The sequence below is a fragment of the Phallusia mammillata genome, chromosome 1 (genome assembly GCF_965637545.1).
Source record: "Phallusia mammillata chromosome 1, kaPhaMamm4.hap1.1, whole genome shotgun sequence".
Taxonomy (NCBI): Eukaryota; Metazoa; Chordata; class Ascidiacea; order Phlebobranchia; family Ascidiidae; genus Phallusia; species Phallusia mammillata.
Genome location: NC_137252.1, coordinates 1,623,258 through 1,641,542, shown reverse-complemented (window position 1 = coordinate 1,641,542; position 18,285 = coordinate 1,623,258). Strand labels below are relative to the sequence as shown.

The 18,285-nt window shown below is 36.5% G+C and overlaps 1 protein-coding gene and 1 long non-coding RNA gene across 2 annotated transcripts; both read right to left on the bottom strand.

The window, feature by feature from the left end:
* Nucleotides 1–7,080: 7,080 nt before the first annotated feature.
* LOC145209012 (uncharacterized) lies at nt 7,081–9,844 on the bottom strand. The gene is made up of 7 exons (XM_080079261.1): nt 9,800–9,844; nt 9,243–9,464; nt 8,528–8,800; nt 8,021–8,177; nt 7,667–7,713; nt 7,544–7,612; nt 7,081–7,181 (listed from the first exon to the last, which is right to left on the bottom strand). The coding sequence occupies exons 1-7, from the start codon at nt 9,825–9,827 to the stop codon at nt 7,081–7,083; spliced, it is 897 nt and encodes a 298-aa protein (XP_079935387.1). The 5' UTR covers nt 9,828–9,844.
* A 376-nt stretch (nt 9,845–10,220) lies between these two features.
* Nucleotides 10,221–10,774, bottom strand: LOC145219624 (uncharacterized). The gene is made up of 2 exons (XR_013857920.1): nt 10,728–10,774; nt 10,221–10,670 (listed from the first exon to the last, which is right to left on the bottom strand). It is a non-coding gene; the product is annotated as an uncharacterized LOC145219624 (long non-coding RNA).
* Between the last annotated feature and the right edge of the window lie 7,511 nt (nt 10,775–18,285).

The following is an 18,285-nucleotide window of genomic DNA, read 5'->3' as shown; positions in this document are numbered from 1 at the left end:
CCGGCAAACTTTCCCGTTTCCAACGTTACAACTTGCCAGCAGGGAGCGTTGCATTATGGGATAGGATGGGAGCAGTCAAGCATGAACTGCAGTGGTGAACTGGCTTACTACGCTTGTCAAGTTAAATGTGAGTAGTAACAAAACAAAAAATACAGGAGAGTTAAAATAAATATTTGTCTTCTTTAAATATCACAAAACGACCAAACTGATTCCAAGTACAAGGTTTTAACCGTAGTTAATTTTAATTATCCTCGTTTTTTTGGTTGGTCTTTAGCAGTGATGCTTTTTCGCAAATATTAGGGCCGAATTTCCGTTTTCATTTAATTATGCGGCTTTAAAAATATTCACTCACTTTTAGTCAAAGCGACAGTGGAGAAATTCGAATGCAACGCCTCAACTGTGGTGGTCAGTTGGACTGGACTTGATCACCTGATAAACGAGAACAATTTCAATGAAAAGGTAAATTCTAATTTAACTACATAACCTGTTTCAGACATAACTGTTTTGACATTATTACATTTAGGTTGAAATTCATGTTTCGAAACTAAATAAACGATTTGTGGCATCGTATTTAGATCTATCGAAAACCATTGGAAGCCTCTACTTTGAAACAGAGTATGATATTGAAGTAAGTAGTTCATATCAACTGAACAATTTTCAACAAAAGGCAAAAAATTCCCAAGTATTGTAGATTTGTCGGTATAACTGTATGTTCCTTTAGACGGCCAACTATTTCCTTGCCAAAAAAATAAAATTAACCAATAGGCCTACTAGTCTTTTCAAAACCGATTTCACCAATTTAGCTCTTAAAATCTCGTTGGAAAGAATATGAAAACACAAACAAAATAAAATAATTGATAATCACAGGTTACTACGATGCTTACAGAATGCCTAATCGCCAATGTCTCAACAATCAAGTCAGTCACAACTTACCAAAATCCACCATCAAGTTGCTATCCTCCATGTAAGCATGCATGTTACAATTTCCAATTGAATTCGAAATTTACTAACGAATTTTGCAGTGAACACGACTGCAGAGACATTTTCATGCAACGCTTCAACTGTGCGTATCAGGTGGACTGGACTTGAACAATTCATCAACGAAAACGATCTCAAGGCGCAGGTTTAAACCCAGTTTTGTGTGCCCCGAAACCAATAATTAAAACCGTGATACATGCAGGTTAAGATTCAAATTGAAGGTTTGCGTCAAACAATTACCGTTCCGTATTCAGAGAATTCTACGACAATAAAAGAACTTCTTTACTCAACATTATATGAAATTCGGGTGAGAATCTTGTCATTTGAGCAAATAGTTACGGGATAGTATCTTACATAATACTTCTATAATCAAGACCCAAAACGTTGTTTGTGAATCACAGGTCACGGTGATTGTTACTGGTTCAATCAACACAAACATCACATCCAATCTGACAGTAACAACTCCGGGTAAACCCCCTTCCAACTGTTTTCCAGCAGGTAAAAGAGATAATTTCATCGTAAGGTTGCACTTGAATAAAATGTGTTCAACAATCAAAATTCTGAAAGCTCTAATAAAAATTTTCTCCGATCTCTATATCAGTGATCCACTAACAGTAAATCTTTTGTTGCAGTAAACACGACTGCGGAGACATTTCAATGCGATGCTTTAAGTGTGCTTGTCAGTTGGACAGGACTTGATCAATTTATTACCAACAACGAACTAACAGCGCAGGTAAAAACGTGTTGTACATTAAAGTATTAATTTTACATTTTGGTAAATGCAGAAACATTCTGAAATAAACTAAGGTAATAATGTCACTACATTCTTACAGGTTGAGATTCAGGTTTTGAATCAAATAATCTCCGTCCCGTATTCAGTTAAATCGACAAAATTACAAGATCTCAGCCATTCTACCTTGTATTATATTACGGTCAGTAAAATCGTGTTTGCAGGTGGTAAGTAGATAAGCATATCTTCTTAAAATTCAGGTCACAGTCATTGTCACTGGTTCAATCAACACAAACATCACATCCAATCTCACAGTAACAACTCCGGGCAATCCCCCTCAAAGCTGTTTTCCTGCAACGAGTGTTGGAATGATTGCTGGTCTGGTGATCGGGCTGTTGCTTGTAGTAGTTGTGATTGTTGGGCTGGTGGTCGTGTACATACGTCGAAAACAAAGGTTTGACTTCGATTGATTTGTTTGACCAAAGAATTATTTTTAAACTTTTGCGCGACAAGTAATCAATCATACATGCTGTTTTCATTGCCTTTGTCTTCATGTCCACAGCATTTTTCTCTTGGTCCATTTTACGAAAATCAGATTATAGTTGTCTAACCAAAAAGGCTATATAGGTCTTTAGGGAAAAAAATCAATCAGAGTAACTGGACTACAAATTGGTTTGCAGGATGAGCAAAGATCAGCCTTCACAGGCAAATTTTTCTCCTCATACATTTCCCGAAGGTAACATGTACAGTCTTATCCTCTTTTCAAGTTTTTTTGACTTTTCCGCTTGTTTGCCGGCTAGCAACATAAATTTCATACTACGCTTTGTGGTGATAGGAAACGTGACTTACGAAAACTTACCTCATTCTGCTGGTGCTTCCACAAACAGCAAAGTCACGAACTTGTTTGACTTGTACAAGAAAAATGCTGAGTCAGGATTTCTATTTGCCAACGAGTTTAAGGTTAGAGCCCGACAATTGAGCAAATCCTCATCTACAGTCAATTAATTAAAGCATTGTTACAAATACTTTTAGGCAATTGAGAACCAAAGCAAAAACACCCAGAGAACAAGGGACGTGTCACAGTTGCCACAAAACGCTGAGAGAAACCGCTACAAGAATATTTTCCCATGTAAGTATTGAAATACAAAATGTAAAGTAGGTAGATTAACAAGGTTAAACATTTTGCTTAATTTTTTTCGTGTCATTGTTTTACAGACGATCATGCTCGAGTAGTTTTGCAAGGAAGCGGTGGAAACGATTACATCAACGCCGCTTTTATACCGGGTTACGATAATGAGAGGAAGTTCATCGCCACTCAGGGTCCGAAGAAGGAGACAATCAACGATTTCTGGTTGATGGTTTGGCAGGAAAACTCCAACATCATCGTAATGCTTACTGGCTTAAGGGAAAATGGGAAGGTAGGTTGCTATTACTTTGTGCCGATAGGACATTGACACCCACATATTCGACATCCACAAAATCGTTTCTCTATAAAGGTACGAAAAGGAAAGCTTTGTTAAGTATTAAGTGTTCGTTAGTAAAAATAATCATAAAATTGTTGTTGCTTAATAAAATAACATTTTGTTGCGAGGAATAGTTTGAGTGCTTTTCGCCAGGACACTTTGAATGCTAAACACTGTTTTGTCTTAGTCTGCTGATTGATTAGTAGAAGTGTCGTTTGTGGTTTTTCCGCCAGGCAAAATGTGAAAAATACTGGCCTGACGTTGAATCTGAAATCAAATTGTGGCCGAATCTGGAAGTTCGAACACAACATGAAGTAACCATCGGAGGAATCGTTCAGCGACAGTTTGTTATATCCGCAAACAGGGTGAGTGCAAATGAAAAACTATAACTAAAAACGTAAAAAACGACATTATACCTGCAGACAGTGCACACTGTTTCGACCCATAAGGGCTCATCACACATTATACCTATTTTTGAAAATTACAGCGTTTGATTATTATTTTGTTAATTGTGACCAGCCTAAGACAACAAGAACGGTATAAGGTTGGACAACAAGAGTATAAGACAGAAAAGACTTTTTTGGCAAACGGTTTTATAGTAGAAGAAACAATAATTAAAACAAGTATATTATTACTTGTGTTCTTCACTAGGAACAACGAACCATAACACAGTTGCAGTTTACAACTTGGCCCGATCATGGGATTCCAGTAACTACATCCAACATGATCCACCTACGTAACATGGTCGATGATTTGCAAAACACAAATGCTCCAATCATCGTGCACTGTAGGTAAAACATTTTCCCATGCTACTGAGATCAATCACTCAAGCATATGTTTGTATGCAGTGCTGGAGTTGGACGCACAGGTACTTACATAGTAATGGACACTTTGTTTCATGAACTTGACGACAAAAGAACAGTTGATGTGCCAAGAACCGTATTAAGAACGAGGGAAAATCGAATAGACATGATTCAAAATTTGGTAAACTGTAGTTACACATTTTGAAAACACACATTGAAAAAGTTTTATTATGGAATCACATGTGTGATTCCCAAGATATGGGCATACATTATATGTAAGACAAGCACACAATCAAATCATGTTTGTCGTACTAGTTTTGTATTTGTCCAGAAACAATACACGTACGTCTATAAACTGCTAATGGAGGGTGAGAACTTGATGGAAACAGATAAAGGTGCTGCAGAATTACAATCAACGACTTTAAGTGAAATGTAAGCAGGTTTTTTTGTAAGACATGAGTTGGGTAGTTAATTGCAAATCTAATTTCTTGTAGGTTGTGCAAGTTAAAACAAGTAACAGAAAAAGCAAGAAAGGAATATTATTCGCATTGTGCACAAAAAAGTCAAAGCATTTCGTCCTTATTCTCTTTAGTTTCTTCCCCTTAAAATTATATGAGCACGGCCTTGAAGTTTTCTTTTGCAGTAACGAAATGCAAGAGAAAGAATTCAAAACATTGTCAGCGTGGAGATTTGGCGAGGAATGGCAGGAAAATCGCCCACAGCTGAGAACATGTAAGTTAATTACTGAAGTTTTTTCATTATTAAAACTCAAAATATTATTTTTAGATAAGAACACGTCGGTAAAAGTTTGGGACAAAAAACTTGAGATTATGCGTCAGTTGGATGCCTCGTATATCCAGGTGATATTACAAACTACGAATTGCTAGCTCATCTACATTTCACTTTCATTTGGCGGCGTTCGTTCTGTTAGAACGTGTTTCAACGTAAAATTAAATAGGTTTCACGGATTACCCTGTACAGACTGAACGACGAAACGTTATTTATTGCTTGACTGGCACTTTTAATTCAAAATTTACCTAGAGTATAATTATGTTCCTCAGTGTGAAACGTTCATTTGGTTTAACCCAATTTGGTTTTAAGCTTGTTTTTCTCCCACAGGAACATGGCTCATCAGAATTCTTCATCGCAGCAAGAAGCCCTGCTGCTGGAGAAAAGGAAAATTTCTGGAAGATGATCGTGGAGAAGAAAGCTTTGGTTGTCGTTGATTTGGACAGCAGCATTGATGTAAGTTTGTTATTTTTTTTTACCGAAATCGTTTCTTTGAGAAACATTTTTCTTTATAAAAACATTACTGCCTTAGATTCCAACCAATGCAGCTTTACAATATGACGACATTTCGGTTTTTGTACGTGATGTGAATGAAACTAACGTTCACGATCTGATAACTGTCAACGTCTGGTCAACAACCAAGGCCTTTGTAAGTTGAAAAATTCAAAACAACATGGCTGCTAACAACTTTTGACTGCAGTCTTATGTCCAAACATAGTTCTGGTTATATTATATTATTAGAATGTAGTTGAAAACGAACAAGCCTCATACCTTAATAACTAATAAATTAGACAACAGAGAAATATACTTACAGTTTTTGGGTATGTTTGTAAGACAGATTTTGCATTATATTAACGTTTTACAATGAAACTTAGCTTTAACTGTTTTCAGGCTGATACACAGTTGATGCTTCTGCAAGTCAAGGGATGGAGTGACGTGGAACGACCCCCGAAAGAAATGGACTTCATTAAAACTATCGAGGAAATGCAACGACTAAAGACCAAACAGAATTGCCAGTATGTGTTGGTAACATGCAGGTAATATTTCATTTGCATTGCTCATTAAAAGAAGTCTATTGTATACTGGGCGGCCAACCAATTGATATTGTTGTAGTTGTCCCATTAGACGGCTCTCTCGAAATGGCTGCCAAAATGTTGTTCTAAGTGAATTTATTTTTAACTTGCCCAACACGCGTGCACAACACCTGTTGCAAAATCGACTATCCTCGTCGACCAAACAGGCTATCACTAACACCGCAACTGTAGCATGTACATAAAGATCAATTAACTTCAACGCGGGTTCACATAGCGGCCAGGTTACTATATAACTCTCGTGTTTTCGTGTTTTCAGCAACGGATCAACAAGAACTGGAACCTTTATCGCTCTGGTTAACATTCTCGAACGTTTAAAGGCACAAAAGCGGGTGGATGTATTCCGAACTGTGAAAGATCTGAGAGATATGAGACCGAATATGGTCGACAACAAGGTATGCTTTTGCAAAAGTACTGAGAGTCGTTTAATACTTCTCACTTCTGGAAGATTATTTTTTGTCTTTAGTATTAAATGTTCTGGGTTAGGAATATAGAACCTACCCATAAAACTGAACAAATGCTGTTACAGGAACTCTACAAATACTGCTACTCGGTCGTAATGCAATATCTTTCTGATTTCGACACCTATTCAAATTACAAATGAACTGCATATCAACAACGGCATCATTTAAAAGTTTACAATGTCAATGCTTTATTTTTATGTGTAGGTATTGTATAGAATTTGCGGCCCTTTCGTTGTCTAACCATGTGTCAATGCCGCTTGTTGTTTTTGTGCTCAAATCAGTTTTGTGATTGCTTTGAATTATTAAACAGACAGAAATGTGGAATTCATTTCAAGTAAGGGGATAGCTGCGTCCTCACGACATTACAAAAATATACGAATACCATGCTAGTTCGGATTTTTTCAAATTTGTTGCATTGAGTCAGGAACTGATACCAAATAATGCAATATTAGTGTTCAAATATCCCTCCTACTATCCTCAAATATTTAATTGATAAGAGGGTTATACGGTAATGCGTGGGTAAGTTTTATTATTACGTATTAAAAAAAATACCACTGATTGATCGCGAAATGTTTAGAAGTCAGTAATTTCAAGGCAGATGCAATAGGGTATAAACACGACAATGCAATAGCTCATACACTTTAGAAAACTTTACAAATAGGTTGCATGAGATTCCATCAACAAATTTCAAATCCAAAAATTATTTCGTATGGATGTAATAAATATGTATTTTATTCCATTAAAGTTGACAGAAGCGCTTCTTTACGAGTATTTCTCATATATAGTATCAACATTTTCATTTGAGCTGCAAGCGATATTAATGTATCCGGGATGTTCCAATATCTCAGATTTTGATTGGTATCCTTGAAGTTAAAAATAAAAAATATTAATATTGTTGTCTTTGCTATATCCAAGCTTAGTTTATAGTTTACGCGAAGTTATAACTTGTGGATTTGTAAACCATGATATAAAAATTAAATCCACAAATGGCAGTAAAGATCCATTCCCCACTAATTTTAAGGATTTCTATTGTTGGCAAAATAAAATATGCCAACAGCAGTGTAATTCGACCAAATGCTCAAATACCAATTTTACCATACCTGTTGTGACATTCTTCTCTGAAACAAGTTTTAGATCAAACAGGGAAACAAATTAGCATTATGTGAAAATCTGATTTGTGTGTATGTTTTACAGGTTAAGAGTTTATCTAATTTGTAGTACTTACGTATCGGGGAAATATAATTGTCCGATGCTGAAACTGGTTGTTCGGAATCGTTGACTGCATTTCCTGTGCCTGAAATATTGTCAAAATACTAAAGTTCCGCAAACAAATAATGTAACATTTTACCTGAAGATAAATCCTCCTTTGACGTGTTGGTAGCTTTTTCCATCCCTCTATGATAGTAAAATAATCATAATTTTGTTCAGTCTACCCGAAACCATAAACATCTTAGTATGCGTGGGCGGCAATACTGCACAATGTCTGTACTGGTGTGCGGTTAAATACATACGTACACTGCTATTATTTTATTCTTGGCGCTGAAACAAAATAATAAATTGATCGTTTGAATTGTTTTGGGTTCGAATCCCACCACCGTTTTCCAAGTTTACGGAAGATTATTGTCTGGACGTTTATTGCTCTTTATCAGCATAGGTTTACGAGAAATATTACGTATAGTTTGTTGACTAGGTTTATATTTACCTGCTGCAGAGTAAAAAGACAACAATCTCTGTTAAGAAAATAAAGAAGATTGCCCCCAGCAAAATACCAAGCAGTTTTGGAGATGTTATTGCAGATGTAGACGTGGTTGAGTTGATGATTGCAGTACTTGATAGGGCCGTAGTAGTTATGGCAACCACTAATAATCGAAAGAAAATTAAGTTTACACGTGATGTTTCGTTACAACATTCCTCGAACTGAAAACATATCTTTTGCTGTATGGTTTTTATGTTTTACTTGTTTAAGCTGTTGCTGCCAGGCATAATAATAATCTTATAAAGCTCTTTTGGCAAATGTCTTTGTTTTCCAGGAAGACATTAAGACAACTACTAGAATAGCTGTACAAGGTTTAAATTGTTATTTCAGTCAATGCAAATACTAAATACATTACAAACACAGTCAACCGTTTTAAATGAGATACAAGTAAAAAATCAAATCTTGTTTGCTGCTGCACGACAACTGATACCTGACAAAGCAACATAGCGTTACCTGGTGCTCGGGATGAAAGTTTTGGAATCGAAAACTGTGTCGGACATTTCATAACTTTAAACTGAATAAGAATAGAATACTTCGCAGCATGACTGGAAAACACTGGCGGCCATTTTACACTTGTATGAGTCATAGCTGTTCCTCCACAAAAGTTTGGCAGCTCAACATATTCCTTACAGCCAGAATGAGTGGTTGAGGCTGGACTTACAAATGCTAAACATCGAGGTTGTAACATGTTGGAGATGGTGCCATCGGCGAAATCAAACATCATGTCTTAAAAAGAAAACAACAATATTGAATATACGTTACAATAAAGCTAAGACCGATAGCACTATAGACGTTACTTATATAATTCTGACCCTATTTAGATGGTGAATAATGTGCTCAAAAGATATAACATACAAAACATAACATAAAAATAAGTTTTAATCTGTAAAAACTTTGTGGAGTGAATACTGTCAGTCATTTGTGAAATACAATGCTCCGGACTCTGGTTGCAACAAACAAGTATGATACAATGCTACTGTTGCAAATACAGAAGAGTTAATCTGAGCCATTTGATGTTTCGGTAAAGGATAAACTGACTTTTAATGTTGTCACCAAAAACACTTGCGAAAACTTGCAGCTAATGTTTTCAATGTGATCAAGTTATTAGTGAGCCGCTTTCGGTTTGAAGTTAAATAACCCGATATCAACAACAAAGAAATGAATCTACCGTTTGGCAAAGTGTAACTCCAATCGTAGTTCGTCGGGACGGACAGCTTGGCTTGCAGAATACTAAACACAACCACAAGGTCCGTGCGTTGTGCTACTGCAGCAAAGGTTGTGCTACAGTCTTCCGGTGTGGTTTGGTTGCTTCCGTGATACAAAGTTCCAAACAATTCCTGCCTCAACGAAGCTGTGCAAGTGCATCGGACCATCGTCATTGTAGCGAAAGCTGCAACAATACAAAACTGGCAACAAACAGTAAGAAAACCGAACGGTGTAGAGATCATAGAACACTAGCGAGTGGTTTTACAAAACACAAAATGATATCAACAAATAAGCAACTGAACAATAGACGTGCAATACACAACGTAAGATTTGTAGTCGATGTGTGTACATTGCATTCTGCTATATTACTTTTCCACGAAATCTCGCTTTCTTCCTCATTGCAGAAAACAAAAAAGGCATTTTCTCTGCAAAAAAAAACTGGGTACTTTTGAAACATGAGCTTTTACTCTATGATTGACTGAATATAATCTGTTAATATATTCATCAAACAAATCTTACCTATGCTTAGCAGTAACAAAGTCTTCATCTCCTCCTTTTATTTTTCCAACACTGAAGAACTGATGCGGTGAAACTTGTGTGGTGAAATCAACAATATGTAAATATGTTCTTGAGTAATTAGTGTCAAACTATCGGAAGTACTTTAACCGCTGAAAACTGATCGAGCTATGCGTAAATTGCATGGTCATCAGTTTATACGAATCACGACTTACAAATTGGTAAAACCATGGCGAGAATCGCCTGCAGGCGAGAATAAATGAAAACTGGGTTCTTTAAACTGGTTATCAATGAACAGTGTAACTTTGAGATAAATTTATATAGGAGATAAATATTCCAACTGTATACAACATTTGCATAAAACAGACACAATTTTAACGACATGTTTTTGTTCACATATAATTACTTGAACAGATGTACGAAGCATATGTTAACATGGGACATGCCCGAGTACGACCCTGCTAAAAACAAAAAACTACACATATCCGCGTTGTTATGACCACAGAAGACAGTCTCATTCATTTTAAATATTGCAACTTAAGGGTTTAGGGACAACATGCATAAAAGCCCCAGAACTCGCTAGAACATTCTTTTGGGATGTTTACTATTGCAATCTGCTCATCAGATTAAAGTTTTAATATGTTTCGTTTCCGTAGCCTGTAAAATAGATCGGGACAAAGTAGTACTTTTTAGCTGGTTAAAAAATATAGGAACACTGGTTTCAAAGGTTTGCCCCTGAAAACGTCTTAAACCAAGGCTCATTTGGCACAATTGTTTGGATGCAGTATTTAGTTCAAATAAACATGACTGATTCTGTTGTTGACGTATGGGTCCGGTGACGTAACTTCCGTTTCTATAGTGCCAGTTCCGGTTCCTGAAAACAAATAAACAATTACTCGTGGTATTTATAAACTGACGTAAAATAACTTACTGATTGGGTTTAAATATCCATCCACATCCATATCCGATTTAGGAAGTCTTTCGTCAAAACCTATCAAATATTTCAATTTTGTTAGTTAAAAATATTAACTTAACGGAGTTTCTTTTAACAGGTGACCATACATATGTACATACTTAACAAGTTTATTTTGCTCACTTAAACTGAATGGCTCTTTTACGGTTCAAACTCTACATATAAGCTTATATATAAAGAAAATAACTCACCTGGTTGGTCTGTGCAGTTGATGTAGGAAATTTGGCTCGTTTTATGAAAAGTTTTCGACCCTGGCAAATTAGATTAAAAACACAGTTTGTTTGGTGAATCTGCATGAATTTTACACACAAAGTTATTATTACCTGTATTTGATAGAGGTCGTCTATTTTTTCTCTTGATTTGGAAGCAATGACTGTAAATGGATTAAATAAATAAGCGATAAAGCAGTTACTCTAATCCAGGGGTGGGCAAACTACGGCCCGCGGGCCGCATGCGGCCCGGCAAAGGAGTTCATGCGGCCCGCCAAATGTTAGTAAATTTTAAAGAGAAAGTTTCCGAGTAACGCTGAATAGTATTATGAGCACGGGCGTAGAGTTTTAAAAATACCGCGACTTGCCGATACCTATACCATGTCCAGTATCTGCACCCGTCCCATACTTTGGAACTAAACACAGATACTTTTTACGTGCTTTAGCCTGTTGTTGTTGCCACGTTATAATGCAAATCGTCACTTGACACAATTTCTTCGTTCGATAGAAGTAAATAAAAGTAAAAGCGATTCACGTTTTCAAATACAGCCCACTTTGCACTGTTGACGCCAAAACTTTGGTCACTTTGGATCAAGTCGTTGCAGTACTTTGCAAACGGACATTAAACACGGCTTAGAATCATTAACACAGACCCGCACAACACCCAAAGATGGGTATTAAAAGCGGTTCGCATTGCTTAATGTTGGCGCAAGGAATTTATTAACAAAAAACCGTGGTGTAACCTATGTTGCAACAAATGCTTGTTTTTTTTGAAACAATTGCAATTGTAGCGTTTTAACCAATGTTTGTACAATCATTGAAGTGACAACAAACGTATTTGCACTTAGCTGAAAATATACCATGTTAATATTTTGGGCTAAATCAGGGGTGCACACTGCACAACCTGCGGCCGTACAGCCACATGCGGCTGCGGAGACGAGTTTGTGCGGCCGTGACAATGTATGTTAAAATACATGTACTGGAGGCCGTGACGTAACTAAAACTATTTTGCCTAATATTTTGATTTTCAAACTGCTAAAAACAGATTTTGCAAGACTGGAAAAAATATTACCAGTCTAGTAACCATATGCGCCAGGCGTTTATCCCATTATTGTGTGCAAACAATGCGAATAAAACAGGCACCACAATCGTCACAATACAGTTTATGACGTCATAAACAGTTAGCTTCGTTTAGCTAAACTTATGCGCAAGTTACAAATTATTAATCTGAGCATTTTAGGCGACTTTAAATGGTATATGTGTGATATAAACCTAATTCTTTACATCAGTTATTTTAAAACGTAAACAAGCAAGCAACTGGCGGCTGTTGGTAAAATACTATGCGGCCCGATAAGATTACAAACTTTTGAATGCGGCCCTTGCACTGAAAAGTTTGCCCACCCCTGCTCTAATCATTGATTTTAAATCTAACCTGACAAATGCTACACAGATCAATGCCTGCAAAATCAAGAATATAGATGTTGCAATTGTAATGGCGTTTGCAAGTGAAAGATCAGTTCCAGAAGCTAAAATAGAAAAACACTAAATATTAATCATGTTGCCTGAAGATTCTGATTTAAAAGAAAAATGAAGATTTGTGTTTCAACCTGATCACCGGTTTACTCAAAGCCTTATTACATAGCCTCACAATACTTGCAGCAAACAGGCAAAACGAACTACATGATATTTTGCATGAAACTATACCACACCTGCAACTTTAGTAAGAGTTGTCGTTGTTGGAACAACAGGGATTCTCTGGCATTTTAAGAACGTGTATGACACAATAATCGCGGCGTCGAAGAGTTGGGTTTTGACGACCGGTGGCCACTGGCTTGTCGTTGTGACAATCGGCGTATTACATGTTGTGTTGAAGTCCGCATCAGAACAAATCGTTGCGCCTGGTTGTGTGAATATAAAGCACTGCTGCCTGGGAGCGTTGTAAAAATCTACAGGCTCACTGAGTAGCTTGTTGTAATCTGGCATCACCAATGTACAAAGAGATGCTGGATTGGTCGTCCTCAGCTCTGTAATCTGCATCGCTATCCCAGAGAGGTTATCAACGGGTGGCACAAGGGTCAAATTACAACTTGATCCGTTTGTACCAACCATGTAAAGAATGCCAAGCCAGTTGCCTTTGAAATACTGACCGCACTTGCTGGTTTGAAGCACAGCGAGCGAAACGGTAAAGCCTAAAAATACATAATGTTACAATTGAAACACGTTTGCACCTGGAATCAGTTTATATTAGTGTGTGGTTCAGTGATTTCAGTGTTTTTTTTTTCAAACAAAAAATATTTTATTAAATTTTCGTCAACATTAACGTAGAACGTCGTTTTAATATTTTTTTTAGCAAGTCGTTTTAATATTAACAGTATTCTGGAATGATTGTAGCATTTAACAAGTCGCAATGCATGCATTTTTTGCTAAAAAGTACCACTTACCTGTTAAAAACAGCACTAAACATAACTTTACATCCATTATGTCGACTTTTGTATCTTCTGCAAGCTGTTATACTTTCGCAGAACCAAGCTATGCAGAAAAGCATCATTCAGCGGAAGTAGCAACTATTGTAGCGGCGTCAACAATACAACATGCAAATTAACCAGTGATGAACCGTGCGACCAACGATCAAATGTAAATGAGGTACAGAAAATGCCCATTTATTGAACAGTAAGGAAACAAGAGATAAAACTTTGTACTACAGTTGAACTTTGATACAGTTTCTGGGCAATGTATTTGCATTACCAATTTTACAAAAACTAAATAATTAATTCATTCTAAACAACATTTGTTTAAATACAAATCATGAGTAAACAAATAAAGCCATCACAAAGGTATGGGCGCCTTTATCAACTTCAGCAGCATTCCAAATGACCAAAACAACAACTTACATGATAGAGACAAAGAAAACTACAGGTACGGCAGACATAGGAAAAATGGCTGTGATCCAAAAAATCGTTTCGAAAACCGTTTGGCCGAAACGAAAAGCGCCTCTAAGCAAACCAAAAATGCCTTTCTCAAATCAACTTGCAACAGACTTAATCAGTGGCATCATCGTTTTAGCGAAGTTGATTTGTGTCATGGTTGCCATGGTTCGTTTTTAAGTTTTTGTGTCTACACCAAACATGGGGCAATTCGTATTCGTCATTCGTATTCGAATGCATTCGAATACAGGTTTTACCACCTTCGTGCTGTATTCGAATGATTTTGGCTTTCGTTCGATAGTGCATGAAAACAATTCGAATTGTTGTAGGTCTTTGCCAACTTAGGAATTTGCAAATTCGAATACACGATAATTTTTTACGAATACAATTCGAATTGTTGTCGGCCTTCGGCAACGTAACAATTCGTAAAATCGAATACATGACTACATTTTTACGAATACAATTCGAATTGTTGTCTGTCTTTGGTAACGTAACAACTCGTAAAATCGAATACATGACTACATTTTACGAATACAATTCGAATTGTCAATTACCTCCAAACTAAGAGTAGTCGAGAATATGTTGCCACATATTTTTGCCAAAAAGATTCGAATACAATTCAAATTGGCAATGATCTGTGACCTGATTTGACAAGTTTTGTTTATGTTACGAAACAATGACACATAGAAGTTTGTTTGTGACGTTACATAAATGGAATTGTGTTATAAAGCTTGCAACATTGGTTTGTTCTCAGCACATAGCGTGTTTGTGAGGCGAAAATCTCATGTTAATTACATCACTCAAGCTAATGTGGCAAAACAAAGCTCGTTGGTTTACATTTTCAGCAATAAATTTGCAATTCATAAACCCAAATGTTACTTTTTGTTCGAATACCATTTGAGTTTCGGGGCGCTTTTATTTCTTTTAATTTCCACAACTACAAATACCCGAATCGGTGCATTCGAATGCTATTCGAATTGTTGGCTTCTTACAACGACTGAACAAATAACTAGAACTATTCGAATACAATTCGAATTGCTATATCTAAACAGGAAAGAAGTATTCATGAATACGAATACACACTTAGGGGTATTCGAATTACACGTCGTTGTGTTTTGGTCAACTATTCATGAATGCAAATACTTGAACCGTTTTATTCGAATACAATTCGAATTGCTGTCACCTTAACATTACGAAACAATTCGTGAATACGAGTGCTTTACTGGCATTATTCGAATACAAATCGAATTGCTGAAATTCAAAAAGAGTGTAAGTATTCATGAATACGAATACATGGTTTGGTTTATTCGAATAGTATTCCAATTACATGTTGTTGTAGTTTGGTCAACAATTCATGAATACAAATACTTGACTCGTTTTATTCGAATACCATTCGAATTGCTGTCACTCAAAAATTACCAAAGTATTCATGAATTCGAATACAGTCATGCAGGTATTCGTAAAGTATTCGAATACAGGACGCGTGTATTCGACCCCATGTCTGGTCTACACACAACTAAATGTTGGTTTATCCCAACACTTGTTCGATTCTGGGTGCACGACCAATGCCTGCATGTTTACAATACATTTGGAATGAGTTCAAACGCACTGAAATAAATGTGTGTGTTTAATTACTGCAAGGAAAGATGATTAGAAGAAATTGGGTTAGGTACAAAGAAATAACTGCCAACAGGTGAAGTTAAAAACGAACCCTCTGTGACTTTATGGAATGCAAATTATCATGAATGCAAGGAAATCCAAATAAAACTTGCTGGTCCGTCGCACAAGTCAATCACAAGCAGGCAGTGATGGATGATAATAGTTGGTTCAGTTACGTTGGTCTGGGTGTAGCTTGTGTGAATTTACTTGCAAACCTAATTATTCTTATGTTTATTTGTTATATTCGAGGTAACATCGACCTACTAAGGTAGGTAAATTTATGACAACAGCATATAACTAAAGGAAACTGTAAGTCCGAGTCATAACAAGTGATTATTGAGACGCAGACGCAAATACATTAAAGCAGGTTACTAAGTGTAAGTTATTTATGGTAATAAACCTACTAATATGAATCCAACATTAGATTGTGGTTTTAAACGACACCACAACAGTAATGTTTAAACCTTTCAAGTAAAATTTAGATGGCCAACATTTAGGAGAAATGGTTTTACTGTAATCAATGTTTCTTATTATAATGTAAGAATATGACCTACTTTCAAAAATGAATGTAGGTTTTTTGGGCAAGAAAAGATATTACCAATACCCTTCTTGAGCAAGGATGCTCGTGTATGTTGTTTTATGTTTTTAACAATAAACTACGCTTGTTATATGTTTAAACGGGGTGACTGATGTTACTTTTTCATTTCATAAAGGTCCCAACATAATTGTAGAACAAAAGAATGATTAGGTTGAGACGGTATTGACTTTCATGCAAATACTTACGCTAATATTGCCCCTTTGGCAAGATTTAAAACCGTTCTAACTTATCTCAGATACAGAGAAGTTCGTCAAAACGAAGTTGATTCTACTATGGATGTGGGGTTTAGGCGACAGAATGGCGGAGCGACCAATCGACCTCTCTCTCAGGCATCCGTGAAAAAGAGAACTAATCCGGTTGATGAAGTTGTTGTCCTCGAAGAAATGGAAGTTAAATAAAATGCAATATGAATGTGTGTTCACTGCAGTTTAATAAAAGTGAGGAATGGTGAAACGGTTTGTGAATGTTTTCGTTTTAACAATATCAGAAAGTTTTGATATTTGACTTATATTTTTAGGTTGTTTTTATTGCATGTTGTTTTAGATGCAGAATATTTAGCACTAATAAGCTATAGCGGACACATACTCTATATATTGTTAATAGTTGTAAGTTGTAAAATAATCAAGTCTTTTAGTTTGACACATTTAGGTAAATTTCTTGGTTTGCGGGGAGGGCAAGAAAGCTGACTTACGCTAGTGTACACAACGATGAAAACCTCCATGCCCTGGGCCATTAATTGAATGTAGAGTTTGAAGAATACATTTAACTTCATTTAAACGAATTGTATTTAATATCATGCGCAAATCGGAACGCAAACGATAACCAGTTTATATTATTGCCAATATGACAGGACAGACGAAAAATTAAAACAACTCTTGTCAGACTGTCCAAATGTGGTAAGGGAAACTTTCTATGTTACGCAATCTTTTAAGAAAAAATGCATCCAAAAGGACAAGAGTAAAAAGAAAAATGCCACTGCATTTTTTGGCATCTAAAAAAGCAGGCATACGCCCATGGGTTGATAAAGATGCTATGTTTTCCGGTGTGAAAACTTTCGTATGAAATGGCTGACAGTTTTTCGAAAACCAGCGTTTGTTTCAAACAATTGTTTGCATGGCAGCGTGTTCTAACATATTGGCTGTTTCCAGCTACTAGTTTGTAATCTTTACGACAGTCGCCAGGCTTAATAGATCGTTGCTAACTAGTGAGAAAATGCGAAAAGACAAACTCATCCACCAATGCTGCACTGACGAGTACTAAGCTCTTTATGCTAAAAACGTTGCAACCTACTAAAAGTTTATTTCTTGCACCCACATAAACACAAAACAATCACACAAAAAACAACTACTAGGTTCATACAAACGCATACGTCTGTTTCTTTAAGCAATCATACACAGTAAAAGTATGCAATAATAGTATCAGTTTTTGAAAAAGTCGTTTGCGGTACATTGAAAGCCAGAATGTAACTTTGAATGGGTGATCGGATAACTGGGTTTACTCACATTTTTTTAATCTTTTTTAAGCCGCTGCACCTCAAATTATCCGGTATAACACGCGAGATGCATTTACTTTGTGCCCAAGTATAGGGTTTCTGACGTTTTCTGACGTTTGGCATTTTTTGTAGCAAGTGTCGTAACGTTTAGGTCAGGGGTTCTTAACCTGGGGTGCACGCACCCCCAAGGGGTGCGAGAACTGTTCCTAGGGGGTGCGGGGATGCTGAATCATTAAGGTTGGTTAGGTCTATTCTATTTAAGCAATTACAGAAGGGGGAGCGAAAATTGGTTAGTGATTTGAAAGGGGGTGCGAAAATTGGTTAGTGATTTAAAAGGGGTGCAGCAAGAGAAAAAGGTTAAGAACCACTGGTTTAGGTGTTGTGTGGCTGTATCGGTTATTTACAACATTAACATTTTTTGTTGTACTAACCCTAACCCAACCCTATGCTGATTGTCCAAGCAGGACATACTCCTTTTCTGAGTGGCTGAAAGATTTTTACGATTCCTTACATTAATAATTCTTGTGTGACCTTGGTATTGCAATGTTATCGAGAGCTAAGACTTTTGTTTAATGTGGTATTTTATGGATGTATTTGGAAATAAATGCACAATATTCAGAATAAGGAAAGTGTG

Coding starts and splice junctions, on each gene's coding strand:
- LOC145209012 (XM_080079261.1), bottom strand. CDS start 9,827: ATGAAGACTTTGTTACTGCTAAGCATAG. Junction 8,801..9,242: donor GAGTTACACTTTGCCAAACG/GTAGATTCATTT, acceptor TTTCTTTTTAAG/ACATGATGTTTGATTTCGCC. Junction 7,714..8,020: donor GTCTTTTTACTCTGCAGCAG/GTAAATATAAAC, acceptor TTACTATCATAG/AGGGATGGAAAAAGCTACCA.